At 40.5% G+C, this 19,410-nt stretch overlaps 1 protein-coding gene across 2 annotated transcripts in view; it reads right to left on the bottom strand.

Moving 5' to 3' along the window:
• Positions 1-19,410, bottom strand: part of tmem131 (transmembrane protein 131) — a 40,762-nt gene that overhangs the window by 6,139 nt on the left and 15,213 nt on the right. For both annotated transcript variants that reach the window (XM_085399673.1, XM_085399674.1), the window contains 26 exons: positions 17,573-17,693; positions 11,815-11,931; positions 11,598-11,720; positions 11,429-11,509; positions 10,987-11,137; positions 10,849-10,905; positions 10,684-10,745; positions 10,488-10,596; positions 10,000-10,108; positions 9,747-9,900; positions 9,231-9,401; positions 8,867-8,977; positions 8,386-8,520; positions 6,331-6,435; positions 6,168-6,254; positions 5,859-6,011; positions 5,693-5,768; positions 4,755-4,869; positions 4,524-4,662; positions 4,231-4,340; positions 4,074-4,146; positions 3,778-3,929; positions 3,550-3,692; positions 2,900-3,086; positions 895-1,080; positions 1-156 (listed from right to left, as the gene is read on the bottom strand). In XM_085399673.1, coding sequence (XP_085255799.1) covers positions 1-156; positions 895-1,080; positions 2,900-3,086; positions 3,550-3,692; positions 3,778-3,929; positions 4,074-4,146; positions 4,231-4,340; positions 4,524-4,662; positions 4,755-4,869; positions 5,693-5,768; positions 5,859-6,011; positions 6,168-6,254; positions 6,331-6,435; positions 8,386-8,520; positions 8,867-8,977; positions 9,231-9,401; positions 9,747-9,900; positions 10,000-10,108; positions 10,488-10,596; positions 10,684-10,745; positions 10,849-10,905; positions 10,987-11,137; positions 11,429-11,509; positions 11,598-11,720; positions 11,815-11,931; positions 17,573-17,693 — 3,183 coding nt within the window. The remainder of the gene's footprint in view (positions 157-894; positions 1,081-2,899; positions 3,087-3,549; positions 3,693-3,777; positions 3,930-4,073; positions 4,147-4,230; positions 4,341-4,523; positions 4,663-4,754; positions 4,870-5,692; positions 5,769-5,858; positions 6,012-6,167; positions 6,255-6,330; positions 6,436-8,385; positions 8,521-8,866; positions 8,978-9,230; positions 9,402-9,746; positions 9,901-9,999; positions 10,109-10,487; positions 10,597-10,683; positions 10,746-10,848; positions 10,906-10,986; positions 11,138-11,428; positions 11,510-11,597; positions 11,721-11,814; positions 11,932-17,572; positions 17,694-19,410) is intronic.

Genomic DNA, 19,410 nt, shown 5'->3' with positions numbered 1-19,410 from the left:
TTTGAATCAGTGTGAATTTGCACAATGTCCCTGAGATTGAAGGGTCTCCCAGTCTCCAAGGTGGAGTTGGATTCCACGGACACACGCCTCTTGAAGGGCTCCCATATGCTCTGAGCCTCCAGGTAGGCCGTGGTGATCACTATCAGAAACATGGAACTGTAACACAAACAAACAGCACACATGAACCGTTTGTCAGATTGAGATCAAGCTTTCTGCTAACTTAGTTTAATCTGTATTCCAAAGCCGTTGCTATACAAGCATAACTGAGGCTTATAAACAATCCCATGCAAACATGTGACCTATCTGCAGAACTAGATTAAGTATCCTACCATTAAACCTGAGTGCAGGGTTACAGCGTGAGCGTGACAAGGCTGCTGCTATAACAACACTTTTTGTTTCAGGGTTTTAAACAAACATTGGGCTCATTAATAAAAGTGCAGCTCTGTCTCCAGGTAAGAGCACCTGTTAGCCTTGAACACCACCCTGTTCCCTTTGGGTGTGTGAAGGTGGAGCTGCATGAATAGCTGAGAGCAGAAATGCGTGCACACAGATCCTCTCTGCTGTTTCCTCATCCTCATCTGTCTTTAGTGAGCATACAGTCTTTGCTGTTACTTTTCTGGCAAGCAAATAAAGTTTTATTTAAATCTAATCCTGCTTTAAAATAAAAAGAGCAATCCCAGTGATAAAGAAAGAAGAGCATTGGTTATGAGCAGGAGAATTAATATTAATATTAAAAGTTACATTAAGGGTAACATAATCTTGATGGCCTAACTGCAGAAATTCAGGTTAAAACCCTGAAGTCAACTCTACAGCTACTCAGTTTTTTGTAATGAATTGATTGTCACATAGAACCGTGTTCTGCATGTTTTGCTTGCGTTGTGCGGCGACACCCACCTCATAACGATAGACACAATGATGTAGAGCTGGAGCTCCCAGGTGGGCCTGGGCAGGGTCTCTGCACATGTGGCTAACATGTGATAGGGCAACGAGGCATTGAGGACAAACACAAATTCTGAGCCGCCGCACGACACCAGCTTCAGCTCCCGGATCACTCGAGAGGAAGTGAAATCGGGTGTAAACCTGACAATAAAGGAGAGAGAGAACACTGAGCAGCCTGTCCTGCGATCCACGTGAAACCTGCTCATGGGAGGAAACACCTGGGAGGTATCTTTATGATTTATGAGCTAATGAGTTATTTATATACACAAAGATATGTACAGTATAAAGATGAAGGGTGTGTCTGGTTTCAATGTTTCTTTGCCTATAATAAACATCTGAGAGGCTTTTGTCTGAACGTACACGCCTCAGAGGATCCAGCCAAATTTCTCTCTGTGTCCAAATCTTTAAAAGCATCCATTGTGTTTCACCTGACAGTCCTGATCAAAACAAATTATATTTACAGCCCAATATCACAGGTAAACTCTCACCGAGGCAGAAACAAACCAAGGACAGCAAGAAGGTTGCGTACATATAAAAACTACCAAAAATAAAGGCTTGTTATTCAAACTCATCAAATAGGTGGGCAAATCAGACAAATACACCAGTTAGAAAGATCTACAGTAATAAGTATTACTATTGGGACACGAGATGCATTCAGGTGTGTCAGCACCTGGGTGTTTCTGTGTCTGCACAATAACAACAGCGCCCTGGAAAAGTACAGGAATTCAAACGAAACAAAGCCATGAAAACACATTTATGGAATTCACTCAGCTTATTCTTTTCATATCACTCACACACTCACTCACACACACACACACTCACACACACACTCACACACACACACACACACACACACACACACTTTGTGTCCAAGTGCATTGTTCCTATTTGGAATATTCGAGTCATGACTTGCAGGAGTTTATTCTGGAACCCTTTTCACTTTGAATACATTTTCACTTCATTCAAATATATTCTTTTATATTCTGATATCCGTCCGTTTGTACGTTTTCACGGGTGGTGCAACCATAAACAAAACTTATCATAAAGCAAAAAAGGAACAACAGTAAAAATGCTTCGTCATTCAGAGGACCCCCTGAGGTTGAATATGGAAAGATTAATTGCACAATAAAATGCACACCAACGACCCTATAGAAGAGATTTCAAAGTGCTTCTGAAGCAAACTTTTAATGAAGCCTTAATCTTTGAAATTTACAAAAAACAAAAAACCCAACAGGGTTGACCAATCTAGCTTCAACTGTAAACATTATCAAAAACAAAAAGGTTGAAAGCTGATCTATAAAGCAGCTTTAAAGAGAGGGCGACCACAAAGAGCTAGAAATGAGCAGAATAGATTAGCTTTAGCATAAAGTAAGCCTCAAATACGAGTGAAAAAGCTTTATAAACTGTCGTGCCCTAATAAGTTTGATAAGTCATTGTCATAGTGTCCTATATTCCCACTCTTCAGTCTCACTGCTATGTGGGTTTGAGCACTCTTTTCATACACCTGTCAGGGCAGAGTAAAGAAAGGCTACATTTCTGCCTCAGGGCTTCTGCAGCTGTAAATCCTTCTCCAATCACAGCATGGCTCTCCTGGCCACACCGCTGGGCCAGATTCTGACACCTCTTTGTTACATTTTATTTTACAAATTTAGGGAAGCAACATTTCAGTATCACTGACTGTGTTTTTGTAGCATTACTGGAAAAAGTTGAATTAATGCAGGTGTTTCCATTATTGATTCCCCTGCCTGACAAAAGCACTTTTAACTACTCCCCCGTGAAGCTAACTTTCTTCAGACTGGCTAACACCAACAAAGAGAACATTTAAACAGCACTTAAATGAGCTTCTGCGCCTCAGATGGCCATATTAGGGATGGCTCGTGTGGCGAAGGGGGGAATGCACGCACACACGCACAGGAAAACCACTGATGATGGAGGTGTGTGTGTAGCAGTGAGTCCTTACAGTATGACGAGGTCTTTCGAAGCATTTGGCTTGAGTGCAAATTCTTGACAGTTGAGAACTTTGAATCCGAATCCTTCGCAGGCTTGTCCATTGATTTCTGCCGATTTGATGGTGATCGGGAGCAAACCCGTGTTCTCCACTCTGAACGTCCTTTTCAGAGTGAAGTTTGGCTCTTTCACTTTTGTTTCTGAAACAAAAAACAGGGACAATCAAGATTCAACTTAATGTTTCAAAAGAGGAAAAATTAGAACATACTGAAACACACACACACACACACAGTAAATGTACTGGAATAAATCCTGTTAACAGCAGGGCTCACTGCGTGTTTGGATATTTTCATTTAGGAAGTTTAATTAATACATAATGTTGTCTTTTTCTCTGTGATATTTTACATGTCTAATCTGTTTTATTTCATTGCATTTATTGAGCTTTACTTTGCACATCTATGAGTTCTCGTGGATGGGGCTGCCTTTGAAATTGAACACTGGCAGATTTACTGATCTTTAGAAAAATAGACCAGCAGGCCAATTACTAACATAATGAGTACATATTCCTGCCAACAGACAGTTGAACTTAAGATGAACCTCTACAACATGACTGGCTCACATTGATTGGGTGACACCGCTCTCTTGCATCGTTTATAAACTCACTCTCTGTGCAGTCTTTCAACAGAGCTTCAGTCATTTTAAACCTCAGCGAGCTGCCTTGTCCTGGAAGCTTCCCTCCGACCTTCAGGCTCTCTGTCGTGCCTCGTCCGTGAAGTATGATCGTGTCGATCACCGTCAGGTTGTTTCTAAACAGATGCCCCAGTAAAGTGATTCATTTCAATGGAGGAGTGCATTTTTGTTTTAGTTTCTAACATTAAAATGTGGTATTACCTGACTATGAGGAGGGAGGAGACGCTGTGGTTTCCAATGGGAGTAAATCTTATGTTGAAAGACTTGACTTCTCCAGGCAGCAGGAGGAGGTTGTACACAAAGGGCCTGGTTGAGCCTTCTACAAAGCCTGTACTGCTCCTCATTAGCGATGTCTGTCACACAAACGGAGAGACTGTTAGAGACAAACAGCTTCCACATGCTGTCAGATCCACGGACAAGAGGACAGTGATTAGCAGCACAATAAGCAGCCGATTCTCCGATTTCCTGAAAAGCCACCAAATCAACAATGGACTTACTTGATTTCTGTGAACCTGGAACTCAAAGGTGTTTGTGTTTATATTGATGTTGGATAAGTTTCCTAAAGGAAACCTGAAAAAGAAAAGTAGTAAAGAAGACTGTCAGCGTAAGCTGAGGGAAAAAAGAATAAGCGGGAGTTTAGTTGTGACTTCTTACCTGTCGGCCAGTTTTCCAGAAAACACAGAGGGGTTTGGTAAAAGCGCCAAGGGGAGTACTTGGACATAAACAGGGACATCTGCTGGGTTCTGCAAAATCACCTCCTCGTCCTGCGGACAAACGATGTCATGCCTGAGTTTGAAACATGTTTAAAACACGCAAAACCTGTGTGCCGTGTCCTAAACACCGACTTCTGTCGGTGCTGTGCTTTTTTGGAAATCGAATTTCCCAGAGGAACCCACCCGAGGGATTAATAAAGTTCTATCTAATCTATCTAATGGGCGAGTACTCACAGAGGAGCTGTTGGTGTTGGTCAGGGGGAACGTGATTCTCTGTGAAGAGTTGACCAGCGAAGGCCACGTCAGGTGTGCGGTTATTTTAGCCTGAACGTTTTTCTGGAGATCTGTGTTAACTTCAAAGACAGCTTCGATCCTTTGGTGAGAAAAGAAGTTACATTTTTACTTTATTTTATCCTGGAAAGAACTTTTATTTCATAGTGCGCTTTGAATGCACAACGTGCTTACTTGTGCACAGAGCGCTCCTTGAGCTCTTTCCATCGTCTGAGGAGCTTCTGGTGAAGATCGACATCGGCGTCCCAGATATCCTCCTGTAACGCCAGCCCATGAGGTTTAGCCTCAGCTGTGGAAGGAAAAAAATAAATAATAAATTAACCACTGAATTCTCAACCATGGGCTCAGACTAGATTTATATTTTAGGGATGGGACTCGACCATAAACCCACATCTCTCGAGGATTAGGGATCCTCCAGTTCTCACTTCGCGACGTTGGGGAAGGAAAAAAAAAAGTCACTTCAAAATGAGCAGATGTTGCTCCAGATGGAATTCACCCAAAAGGGCTGCAACGAGTTTGTAAAACTGTATTAAACAACAGTTCTATGGCTACTGGTACTGCTCCATCTCTCTTTAAGCAGATAGTTGTTCAAGCCCTGCTGAATACCTGGACCCCATCTTACCCAAAAAACTACCAGCCTGTCTTCCAGACTTCCATTTCTTTTAAAAGTCTGGGAAAAAGTCTTTCTTCATTAACAGAATCCACTGATAAAAGTTTGCAATGATCTGCTCGGGCTCTGGGGACTGTGCCATCCTCATCCTCCTTGGCTTCACTGCTGCATTTAACAGCACTGACCACAACGCGTGCACATCAGTGCTGGCATCTGCACTACGCTGGTTCATCTTATACCTGAATAATAGATCCTTCTCTATGTTTACTGTAAACTATTCTTCTTCACCAGCAGCACTGTGCTGGTGTAGGGTTCTATCTTAGGTCCCATCCTGTTCTCTCTATACATACTTCCTCTGGATCAAATCATCAGTAAACATCAAAATTTGAGACACTAAAAGGATCCCACCTCCTCACAGAGGCATAAGTCCGGTCTAAAGGGTTTGTTGTTAAAAACACCGACGTGCACACAAACACAGAGTTTAATAACAACTAAAACTTACATTTAAGCACAAATGGCAGGCCCACATAACAGTGATCACCACACTGCAAGCCGGCGTCAAAATAAATGTTTGCCACCTGTAAAACAAGTAATAAAAATACGTTTGTGTCTCAAAAGAAAGCGTGACCCACTTTTTGTGTTGTTGAGGACTGGGAGGATTTTTGTACCTTAGACTTCCGTCTGGGCTCCAGCTCGTCTTTGCTGTTGCGGAGACGTTTGTAATAAAATCGGATGTCTTCTGTCAGGGAGCGGATCTGCTGCAGTCTCACTTTCTGTGTGAAGGAGCTCTGTATGCTAAAGCTTTGGTGAACTACCTTCCCCTAAAGAAGAAGACATGTAACTCAATCCAACACCTCAGGCATTAAACAGGAAGCTGGCTTCTTCTTCTTTTCTTTTTTTTTTTTTTTAACTTAAACACTCATCTTCTGCATGCTGCCAGCACATGATGGCTGTGAAATCAATTTTGTGTTACTTACTGGAAATGAAGGTGGCAAAATGATGTGTTTGGGAGAGCTGTTTAATGTGCCCACTGCGACGACAGCTTTCACCGGGATGGTTAATATCTGAGGCCAAAAACAACACCAGGTTATGCTTTTATGTTGAAGAAACTGCCTGAAAACTACACACCAGCCAGCCTACCTCATAATCTGTGGTGAGGTGTACAGCCCCGTCGTACGTGCCCTCCAGAGCTTTGGCCACTAGTGTCACTCTGAATGCTGCGTAATATCCAGATGCTAATATAACCTGTGAAAACAAAAAGGTTTTCTGTCTCTCAACACTTTGTGAACAAGCTACAGTTTCTCTAAAGTCCGTCCCCTCTTGTTTTGTTTTCTTTGCACACATCATCAAATTGCTTGGAATAACAATGTTTTATCTCCGATCTTGACACTGTGGTTGAAGAGCTTCCACATCCGAGACAGCAAAACACACAGGCAGTAAATTTCTTTCACAGGTTTCATAGCCTTCCCTTTAAAAAGGAAATGAATACTGAAATGGTTCTCTAAAAGCCAAAAACAATCAAGAACATAGTTTCAATTTGGATTTAAGATGATTAAAATGTTTAAAACCAAACAACCAAATGACAGAAAAGATTATCTGAGTAAGAAGACCTCTTAGATTCAAAATGAGATGCTGCTTAGAAGGAAAAAGCTTGAAATCAAAGAACAAACAAAACTTAATTATTTGATTTTTTGTGACATGCATACTACTTGAACAATATGATGCATGTCACAGTTTATTATTTTATTTTCATACTTTCCAAACTTTTCCCCCTTGAGAGGTTTCTTTTTTTATCATTTTGTTTCATTTTCTGATTTGTTTAGCTGTACGACACTGCGGTTCACGGAGCTTTTAGATAAATTGACTTGAGGGAATCTCTGAGTGCTTCAAACGGTAGCTAGAATGGCTTTCAGGGCCTACTTTACAAGCTCAGCTGGTCTGACAGCCTCAGTAATATGAGAAGATGCTTCTTCATTAATCAGCAGGCCAAGTTGTGTATTAGCTACCAGCAACACTGAGGAAAATATGCTGCTACATGAAGTTTGTCTCAGCCGTTTCCTCCAATAATTAAGTCTCTTTTTTGTTTTTGTCCAGTGTTATTATCTTTATGCTTTTTAAGATAAGATAAATAGTTCATTACACCATTTATTCCTCGGCTAGTAATGTCTTATCTATTTAAGAACTACAGATTTCTAGACTTTTTTATGATACTTTTGTGGTTCTGCCAACTTCTGCTCAGCGTCTCTCATTTCTACTTTTAAACAACTTCCTGTTTTGTTGTGATCTCTGAAGTACTCACAGTAGTGTGAATTACTAAAAACAACATTAACTCAGCCAGGCAGCAGCCTGATCTGTGTTACAAACCTCATTCCAGATAAAATCGGTACAAAGAGAGAAACCTCTCAACTTAAAGCGCAACTGCAGCAGTTTAATGCCTGTGACACAGGAACAGAAACAAGCGGCAGTGCGCTGTGTGTTTGATCTGTTTCCTGATAACTCTCTGGAGAAAACCTGAAATAGTGCATTTTGGGTAAACTTTCAAGTTTCACATCACCCTGTGGACGAGGTGGGACCTCAAATTACTTGCTAAAAATACAAAAATCTTTTGTACTTGAGGTTTTATAATGCAAAGAGGTAAAATTCTGCATTTTGCATTCATTAAATATACTAAGGTTAATGTATGAATGTGAGTCAGCCGTTTGTGAGGATGGGGGGGCACTGACTGGAGGACACCAGGCCCAGCTAAGCTGCATCTTCTTTAAGCCTTCATAGTGCATTTATGGTCAGCATTGAAAAACAGAACCGGGAGCTTCAGATTAATGAAATACTTTTGCTTATGTTAATTATTAGAGCCAAAAAAGTCCAAATTGTAAACTGCGCAAAACAGTTATTTGTTATTTATTAACCTTTTCATGTGAGATTCATGCTTTTTCTCAAAAAAAAACATGAACATAGATATTTATAAGCTGTCACAATTTTTAAGTTTAAATTTTCACAATTAAATACAGAAGTGGTGACCTTGTTCATGTGTCTCACGAGAAACTCCCGTCCTCACAAACTACAGCCACAAAAGTTGAAGTGAAACTCATGTCGTAGGATTTCACTGGACTGATTGCATCAGACTGAAGCTTGCTCTGCTCACTCTAGCTTCCTGTGGGGATTAGCGTGATGGCGTTCGGGCTGTGGAGGTCTCACCGTTTTATGATGGGAGGCTGAGGTGTTCTGCAGCTCTTCCAGGTGACCCTGGGCCACCGTTGTGTTCCCTTTTTCGGTCTTCAGCAGCTCCATGGAGAGACTGTCTCCTGTGACCAACCAGGACTTAATCTCCAGCTGGAGGACAGAAAAGAACAAAGTGGCGCTTTTTCACTTTTGCCAAGCAGCATTAAACTTTACATGGTTTACACTGTGGAAACAACCTAACAGCCTAACCAGCATCCGTTCATCTACAGTGGAGTTTTTAACCAACAAACCGCAACCAGGTTTATCTGAAGATAAGGACACGACAGCTAACTCAGTTTTACTCAGCACTTTGCAATCTTATGAAATTGAGCACGTCCATGGGGGAAAAGCTTTAGAAGCCTAACGACACATAAAGGCCTGAAACTTTCATCCCGAGATGCCGAGCTATGACAATTTACAATCGATCACTCCAATATCAACTTGTACGGCTTCTCACCTCTATGGGGTTACTGTTGACCACTACAAATATGATGCTGCTGGTGTCTGTTGCACTGCGGACACCAAAGTCCAGCAGGTTCTCCTTCAGACTGGGAGGCAGAACCAGAGGCTGTAAAAACAGGCAGTAAAAACAGCATGTTACACACTCTAAAGTAGATTTAAGTACCAGATTCAACAGCGATGTATTATGAAGCTATAATGCAGTCTGGTATTAGTGAACCAAACCACTGAGAGGCAAGAGCATCTATAACTAGTACAAGAGCTTTCAGTGGATATTATTTTATTGTTTAAGAGTAAACAATTGTATTTACAATGATAGACCGAGTTCGCCCGTCTGCACCCACTTCATGTTCACTGCGTACCTCCAAGAAGCCGGTGTAAGCCCGAACAGGCAGGTGAAACTTTGATGCGTTTGTGATGAGCAGGATGTTGCTGTCTATGTGGATTGATGGTCGAACCGGTCGGAAGAGGAGGGAGAAGATGTAACGCGACTCGTGTGGGGGGATGAGGATGGGCGTGCTGAAGTTCTGCACCTAAAACAGAAAGAAAAACATAAATAAATGAAAGCGATGTCAGCGCGATGCTGGAAGATCAGACTTCACAGTCGGGTTGACCTTGGATGGGTCGTTCCAGAGAAATCAGTGAGTATCTCCAACCCGAGACCCGACAAGCAGGTGATTGTTTTACTACAATAAACAATGATAAATTCCATGAGAGCATATGCACAATGCACTTAGAGGCTGTAACGTGGAAAATATTCATATTACGAGGGTAACATTTTACATGTCTATTCTAATTATTTTACCCAAAAAGATTCAGTTGAACTTTTCTCAGCTTTGACTGTTTTACGTTTCTTTGTTTAATGCATTTCTGCTCACATTAAACATTGTTTTGGCCTCTTCGGGGAGGGACACGTTGTGTATCCGGATTGCGAAGCTGAAGGCATTCGTGAGGAAGATGGGTCTGTCCACCGGGTCCACGGGGCTGTCCCTGATGTGGAACAATGTGGCTGTGTGGTCAAAGCCCAGGTAGCTGCCACAAGAGGAAGCACACACACAGCAGTGAAGCTTCAAATTAACTCTTACAGCAACATTTTCATTTGTCTCCTTGTTCATCCTCAGAAAAACTTACCCGTCTAAAACCTCTGCTTGGTATGGGATTTCAAGCTTGGAATAACTCTTCTCTTTTGCTTTAACTGTTATTTTTCCAGATAACTGATATGGTCTTCTGGCTTTTGAGGCTACAGGGGGAAAAAAAAAAGATTCAGAGAGCAGATAAGACACTGCAAAACACATCAAAGGGCCTGCAGGAGGAAGCTGCGCAATAGAAAGGAAGGAAATGGAAGGAACTTCTAAAAACTAAGTCAAAGGAGAACAACTGAAGCTTTTGATTATTTATACAGATGTGTATCTTGAAGGTCACGTTATGTTACTTAACATAACTTTATAAAGAAAGCTGCCAAAGAAGCATCATGTTCATGAGTTTCCTCAGGAGGAAAAAACAGCTGATTCAGCTGAACTCTTATGAATGACCACGTCACAGGTCAGTGTTAGAGACGGTGACAAGTTCAGCTTCCTGTGACCTGTCAAGTAAGAGAACTGAAGTAAAACTCAACTTACCATCAAAACTAATACTTGCGACTTTGGTATATCTGTTCTCTCCAGCTTTGAGTGTAACTGCTTTGAAGTCTATTGTGACGGCTTCATTTGACGGTGTTGTACGTACACTCTGAAAAGCAGCATGAATACAGTCATGGATTCTTACAGCCTTGAGATACTTGTTGTGTTCATGCTTTATTTTGCTTTGGATACGCACCGTAATGGGAACATCTTTTGTCCCTGAATTTAAAAGGTGTAGATTCAGCAGCTTTGGACGATCTGCAACACAAGGAAGTAGGAGGCAGAGATCAGAGGGAGGAGTCGGGAGGTTGGTTTGAAAAAGAAAATACTGATAGATGTCGTTTCTTTAAGGAAAGCAAACCTTGTGATCTGAGTGTGCCAAAGTCGAGCATCTCTGTGGAGGAGTATATACCAGGGGCTGCAAACAATGAGTGAAACACGAGTGTTAGAAGGGAATAATGATTAAAAAGAACTGTCGCACAAAGGTTTAGCAGCACACCTGATGTGACCTCCACCTCTACGGGGAGGATGATGAACTGGTCCTCATTGGGAGCATTGGTTTTGATTCTGATGAAAGCCGTGTGGTTGTCCACATCTCTGGACGAGAAGCTGGCTCTCATCACCCCTTTTGTCTCAAATGGGGGAATCTCCTGGAGGAGGGGAGGGTTGGTCAGCGTCAGTGGGACCGCCTACTGTCCTTTAAAAACCTCACTTTGCTCTTATTCCCATTTTACTCTAATCTGTATGATTCATGGGTCAAAATAATCCTTTAGCTACTCTCGCTTTAAGACAACTTTTGCCTGATTGGCTTTAACAGCGTGTGGGTGGGGTTTCCCACATCACTAACAGCATACAATGACCTCATTGTTGGAAACACCGGCCATGTTTAATGTGAACAAGCACAACAGGTCCATAGCTTTAAAATCAAAAGGAGGACTCACCCATAATTTTATAGTGCCTCCTTGTTGGCCTGTGGGAAGCTCCAGATGCAAATCCCCACCACTGGAGTACATCTCAACCACCTGAAGCAAAGACAAGAAGCAGACCAAATCAATCATCAAAGAAAATGTGCAAATAAAATAAACAAAGGGTACAATGTGTCCGTATTACCTGCAGTGGTTCACTGTACGGGTTGTGGATGTTTATAAGAGGTGAGAAGCTGCTGTTTACTGGGACTCGGGCCCCAATGAAGGGTCGCAGTCTGTAGGGGTTTGGTATACCAACCCCGAAAACCTTCAGTTTCAAAGACAGATACGCAACATTAATCACATGTTTCACACAAAAAAAATGAGAGAGAGAAAAAAAAGGTGTGCCACTTCATTTGTACCTGGTATGTAAACACTCCATGATGTGATGTATTAATAAATAAAGTATTTTCTACATTCCCAACTACTCGAGCAAGAAATACCACATCAAATGATGTGTTCCCTCCTGGTGGTATTATCTGTTGGAAAAAAAAGAAACATTATAAAAGACATTAATAAAGAGACGCCAAAGAATACAAATCTGTAAAAGAATTAACCCCCCCCTTGTTACATTTGGCTAATTGATGATGATTCTGTACGCTCAGTTTTTATGCTCTAGCACAGGGGTGTCGAATTCCAGGCCTCGAGGGCCGATGTCCCTGCAGGTTTTAGATCTCACCCGGGGTCAGCATGCCTGACTCAAATGATTAGTTCATTACCAGGCCTCTGGAGAACTTCAAGACATGTTGAGGAGGTCATTTAGCCATTTAAATCAGCTGTGTTGGATCAAGGAGACATCTAAAACCTGCAGGACATCAGCCCTCGAGGCCTGCAGTTCGACACCTGTGCCCTAAGCCTGCAGAGGTATGTAGGTGTAGGTGAATAAAGCCTGATAACTGGTTAGTGGACCATCCTTAAAGAAAAATCCCCCCCCCCCAACCACACACAGGTCAGGACAGAAGAGAAAATACTTCATATGAATATGGCCATGGATCTGTGTCTACTATTTTCTAAATTATCAGATGCAGGCATTTATTTCACTTATAAAAAAGAATATTTTTAAAGACTGAAAGTCGACTGAACACCAGCTTATTACAGATCTGTCACATCTACCAGAGTTCGTGGATTTGAACATATTTCAGCACTTTGTGTGTCATGTTTGTATTCATCTGTTCATCATGTGGCCCTTCACTTCAGTAGCTAAGCCACTCTGACCCTGAAGGATAACGTCACCAACTCCAGCTCTAAAAAGAGAACCCAAACAGATCCCATAAGGTTATTCACATGCACTGACCAACAAACTTCTAACCTCACAGATATCAACGCCCACTTCCACACCACCTGATCGTAAAAAGGTCCAGTGCTATGAAAACATCACAGCTCCATGGTAACTTTAGCATTTTGGTGGTGACGGTTTTTCAGTGGGCGATTGCTCAGGGGGATTTCTGAGGTGGATTCCATCCTGCTGCATTTATAACAACATGAGTAATCCACAGCATGAGCTGCCTTTAAAAAAAGAGGAATAAATTATCTATGTTTGTATACTAAAACCATTCTCAAATATACTCGTATAGACTTCAGCCAAAGCAGAATCTCCTGCTGTTGGAGGTTAAATGTTAATAAAGGGGTGTTAGATGATACGTAATAGGTTAAATAATAAAAGCCCGATCAGAGATTAATCCAAAACGTGCACTTTAAAATGTGCATTATTCGTTTATTATGTGATCAAGTTTTTAACTCTGAACCTTCATCAAACAGGAATTAAGCAGACTTAACAATTTAAAGCTTTTTGTGCAGAACAATCTCTGAACATTGTGCAAAAGGGAAGAAGCTGACTGTGTAGTGGCCTATGGCCATGGAGGGATACCAGATGAAGAGGTATTCAGATTAGGACATTACCCAGATCGTCTTTTCAGTCTACAAACCTTTTTCTGGTTTTGGTGTGTGTAAAAAAATTAGCTAATATACCACTAACCTAATGTTAGTAGGATGTGAAGAGGAAAAACAAAATTTGAGTCCAAAATCCAACGAAAAACAGTAACAAATGATTGGTGTTGATCGCCTGACTAACAATTCAACTCTTCCTCAAAACAAATAAATAATAATATGATGTTCTGTTCATTTTTTTTTTTTTTAAACTGTAACTTCCTCTGTGCCGCGTTCAAAGAGACAATACTAAGAAAACAAAAGTGAGGGTGATGAAATATAGGATTTTGAAAAAATGTACTCTACAATATATTCAAGTGATAAAGGCACAGGTAGAAAGTATTACCGCATACCTTAAAGCAGAGACTCATGAGGTTGGGACCTTCTGGCATTCTCTTGTTAGTACAACCATAACTAAGATTCAAAGCACATGCTGAACTACAGCATGTGATCAGAGGAGGGATCCCCAAACATATCTGCTACAGCAGCACATACAGGCTAACCGCATACAAGCTCGTGTGAAGTTTGTAATGGTGCAGTTGTCCTCCTAAGCTGTCAGATTTCACGTTTAATAGCACAGTTCCCAGCAAGCTCTAACAGAAGAGTTTGCCTTTATCTCAAAAACGTAAAGACTCGCTGATCTCAGTTCACATGTCGTTTCTTGAGGGAAACATAAAGCATAAAGTTTACGCTGCACTATTCTGGTTTGTACATTTGTCGCCCTCTCATCAGACCTGCTCGTCTCCGACCTGCTGATGTGCGCTGCATTATTAAAAGAAAGTGAGCTGCGTCTTCGGTTTTTGCATAATCTTTCACTCCCATCGGCACATTTCTGCGGTTGCAAGCTCACACCAACTTGCCCCGTTAATAAATATGTTCAAAATGCGACACTTTTCCTGCAGAAAAAAACTAAACAAAAAACCCAAACTTGTTCCTGATTAATGGACACCACAAGAAAGCTACAAATATGAATGAGCTAGAACCTCTCACTTCTGATTTTTTTTTTAAATGAGTGGCATCAATGAGTTCAAATCCATTTTAGACACAACTTTAACCAATCAGAGCAATGACATGTGTGACGTAGAGCTGAACGGGAAACGGCAAAGAAGGCAGTGATTGTTGAAGAACTGCCACGTTGCATAAACAGTTATGACTGGCCTGCATGAATAAGGGTGAGTGGAAAAGTCTGGCTGAATGGGAGGGGATGGAATGCACTGAAATGTGAGCTCTCATATTTGTGTGGTTACCTAATTCTGCCTAATTCTCTGATGGTTAATAAAAAAAAATAAAAAAAATCTCCCTGGAGGAGTGAACCTGTCTGGCCTAGAATCAGTAAGCCTATTCAAACAAGCCTTAACGTCGCCTTAAAATCTGCCCTGGCTTCAGTCCCACAGAGCGACTCGGTGTTTCTCAGTTGTACTTCCATTTAAATGCAGCTATTAAAAGGACTTTGATCTTCCTGCTGACTGCTCAAACATACTTTTGTACTCTATGGAAATATTTCCTCAGGTTATGATGCAAGATTTAAAAAAAAAAAAAAAAAAAAAAAAAAAAAAAAAAAAGCAAGCACATTTATCTCAGCAAGGCCTCACTCCATGACAGATAGGATTCTTAAGAATGTGTACATTCACCAATTCAAAGAATTGCAAACAAAAAGACCTGACTCAGATCCCCCTGCTGCACACCTGTATAGGCTGTTGTCACCACAAACACCTTGTTCTAGAAGATGATTCACTGGCAACACCTTAACAGCGTCTCAGCCTCTAAGACACAAACTGCCTATTGTGAAGCCACAGAACAGGTTTCTCATATAAAAGGGAGGACTCTAATGCAGCACAGAAAAGCATTCAAAAAGCACGTACACATGATGCACACACCTTCTTATTCATGGGCTATTCTTTCTTTTTCTTTTTACCATTTTCTAAACACCTAAATACAGCAAAACTACCAAATGCCAAAAGCAGATAAAAAAAAAAAAAAAAAAAAAAAAAAAAAAAGTGTAAACAAGTCAAAAGTGTCCCGTTTGCCTCAATGACATCTCTGAAAGGTTAAAGTTCCAGCAGCACGTGCCCAACACATCTAGACTTGTAGTCATCATAAAACATTACACACACATTTTAAACAGGACAGGTATGGAGCAGGAAAAACATAAAACAACCAAAAATATGTAAATACACATAGAAATTTTTTATTTTATTTGTAGCATTATTTTTATTTATTAAAATTAAATGTAATTTTTTTTTTACTCAATTAAAACAAATTATTTACATTTCGGTTGAATTTTTTTTTCTTTTTTTTTCCCCTTTGTTTTTCCCCAAACTCTATACCAATCTTATTTTAAATGTCTGGAAAATGTTTGATGACGAGTCAGACGAAGTCACCAGCCAACCCACTCAAATAACAACTTATGCTCTCTGCACTTTGAAGCCGGTAAAGGCATGGAAGACACAGTCACAAAGCTAGGCAGTCACATGTAGATCCAAATGGACCCTCACCCTCACTAATGACAAATAACGTCACTTATACCCAAGCAGACCTGAGCAAAGTCGAAGATGTGTGAAGTATAATAAGACATGTTGGGCAGACGGTCCCAGACCTTTAGATTCAGATACTGGGATGAAACTAGCTCATAGGCCGCCTGGTAAAGGAACACCGAAAATTCCCACTGCTGGAGAGATTAAATAAATTCATTAGACTTCCCTCCCCGAGAAATAACCAAATCACAACCCCTCATATTAAAGGCCACATCCACATTTCTTCAAGCAGCATCAACTGTTGGGACGAGACTCTATGACCAGATCCTGCATACAAACAATCTGTGAGGAAAAAGCTTTCTGCTGCTGGAAGTTTTCAGATTTCTGATCATGTTGGAGCAGACATTGGTGTGCATACAGGAAAACACAGTCCATGCAGAGTTGTTTGTGTCTACTATCATAAAGGGGAAATCACAAAAACATGTATAAAAGCCTGCCTTCAGCTTAAGCCCTGCAGTGAAGAAAAAGTCATAAGGTACAAAGAACCTAATAGAGGAGTTTAAAACAACAAAAACACAACTTTGCCACTGCAGACACTGTTTGTGCTTTTCTTTAATTTCTTGATCTTTGGCATTTTCTTTTTTTGTGTGACTCTTGTTATTTGCAGCAACCCCAGGGCTTCCCTTCTCGTGGGTAGCCTCTGCATTGATCAAAATCCCATAATCGTTCTCTCTGTGCAGATGAAAACTCCCAAAAACAACTTTTTGTTTTCCCAGCAGGCTCTGTGAGGGCACAGTGATCATTTTTCCACACTTTACTAAACTATGTCTGAGCGCATGATCAAATCCAAGACTAACTTTACGAATAGCTCATAAATATCATCATCATGATCTTCAGCCTCATCTTGCTCTTCTCCCATATTTTCCCTGCAGGATGATTTCCCTCCCCCTTTTTTCCTAGTTGCAATAGAACAACATTTACAGGCTAAATGAAAGCAGATATTCATGTTTCATGAAGTGGTGATCATTCAAAGTTTTATTTAAAAAGTTCCTGAAAATGTTTAACAAGAAAAGAGACTTTAATTTGGTTAACATTTGTTTTCATTTTAGGTTTGAAGGATATTTTGGTACCCTGAAAACATGACATGTTCTTGTCTTTTGTATGAAATACATTTTACTGATGATTGAATTTCAACTGGATTTTTCCACTCAGTGTGGGAACAAAGTCACTGCATCTGGTTTGGTATAAGTCAGAACGGTGTGAACGCAACTCTAAAGGACTGAGCTCATAACACATAACAGATATTTTGCTTTGCTTACATAATTTGATGTGTCAATAAATAAGTTTGATGGCTTTAATTTTGATTCTACAATTTAAAAAAAAAAAAAGAGACAAAAATAAACACATTAAAAACTCCTCACTGCTTCCGTATGTTGCAGAGCATCACATTACCAGTGACAACCAATCAGTAAAGACACTTCATGAGAGTCACAGGTCTATCCTCGCTCCTGTGTGTTTACTGTGCACTACCATTCATCCATGCAGTCTGACTCGTGTGTATGAAGACACACAAAATGATAATACTGATAAACACAAAGTCAGTACACTGAATTCATTTTCAAGATTAAAAGCGATCAACTTGCTTACACACAGCAATAACACACACACACGCGCACAAAATAAATGTGGTTTCAAAGGTTTTAAAGTGACAGCTACTTACCCTATTCTGGAAAAAGGATGCGTGAAAATGTGCTGTTGTTGCTGATATTGATATCAAACTAATTTCTTCAGAGCTAGGGTTATGTAAATAAACTTTTTCCATTTTTGGCATTCCAACGGGCCTGGAAGGAAGAAGAGAAGGCTTGGTTAGAGTATATAACAATATATGTAAAATGGAGCCATAACTCACATCTCCAGCTTTCCATTTTTATATTCTTGGACTGTATTACAATAGCTTTGCATGATTCATAGCTCAAATTAATAGTTTTTGCATTATCCTGGGCTTCGTGCCTCTGTGTAAACATATTAGCATATTAGGGATATCCCCTCTCACTGAGATAATACAGATCAAAGAGATCCAAGACAGGAAAATTTGGACTACATATGCTGACCCCAATGTTTGCAACCCTGGCCATGTTTAATATGAGCATCCACCATGACGCATTCAAAGAAGAAACCGAGCAGCACCTATAAACATGCCATGAAAATTAAAGGTTTATGAGCTTGGGGAACCGACTGGTTTAGACTGTCTTATGTTAACAGATACTTCAGAGATTTTTGGACATTAACCTACAGGTGTAACTTTCCTGTGGGGACAGGATTTGACATTCAAAAGAGTGACTATCTCTGCATTGTTAACCCAACACCCCAAGCTCATCATAAACTCTTTGATTTCCAGCCTCAGAGTGAACCTGCGGTTTCTGTTATATCAGTATGCTATGAAAATCAACTCGCAGATACACGGAACTCGGCGTGTTTATGATTCTCGTTACTGAGTGAAATAAAATTGAGGGAAGTTAGTTTTCAAATTCTGCTAAAAATATTTTGTCTGCTGGTTAAATCTGAAATAATCCCCTGAATGCTCTTTGACACAAAAAATGTATTAAATACATTTTAAAAAGTCATCATTCTAAAGTCGAGCCACCATCATCACAAGCTCGGTGACACAATTTTTATGCCCTTAAAACAATCACAGCTGATAAGCAAATTGTTTACTAAGAAAGTGGGACAGGCGAAGATGGGCCGCGACAGCCGGGTGTCTGAGTGCGAGTGACCCCCGCTCCTCCGAGCGCTCCTGAACCTGCACCCTGGTCGTGTAAAATTTAGCCACGCTGGGTGGGTGTGCTTGACTGGAATGTGACATATTAAGTCCAGCGTAGGTGAAGCTTGGGTCTGTAAGAGCTAAAGCATATGTGGTTTGTAAAATGAATTCCACAGATTGCTCAAATATTTTCTTAGAATTTATTGTAGACATGCAGGTGCACTCTGAGTGGAGGTGCACTGCAGAATGACTAATACCTAAGAGCTGTATGAGTACAGCTAATACTGGTTAATATTATGATCAGTTATTTAACATGTTTACTCTCAGACCCACAGAAACAAACAGTAAATTTATTAAACTTTTTAAAAAAAGAGGAGAAGAAGAAACTGGTCTTTTTATCTTTCGAACGATTGAATGGGGTCAGCTCTATATTTCCATGTACGGTTATAGCTTCTTTTTTTGGGGGGGGGGGGGGGGGGGGGGGGGGGTGTTTACCATGAATTTGTCAACTTCTCCTACAACCTTTGATATGTATGTTTAATTATACTTGAGCTTTTTTGATTGTATGTTTCTTTATAGACTACACTGGGATGTTTTGCAGTGAATCATGACATTTCCTGTGGCAGATGTCTTGATTTCAGGAGTTGGAAAAAGTACGTTTCTGTATAAAATATGACTGAACAATGAAACAGTTTGGTTATCTGAGTGAGAATTAAGTTAATTTCCTTGAACTATGATCATATTTCAACTCCGTAAACTCCATAAATATGTAAACGTGGCGTTAATCAAAACTTCCA

This window comes from Rhamphochromis longiceps, linkage group LG23, assembly GCF_057381845.1.
Source record: "Rhamphochromis longiceps isolate RC_006_pf linkage group LG23, R_longiceps_female_GT1.1, whole genome shotgun sequence".
Taxonomy (NCBI): Eukaryota; Metazoa; Chordata; class Actinopteri; order Cichliformes; family Cichlidae; genus Rhamphochromis; species Rhamphochromis longiceps.
This window is presented reverse-complemented; position numbering and strand designations above follow the sequence as displayed.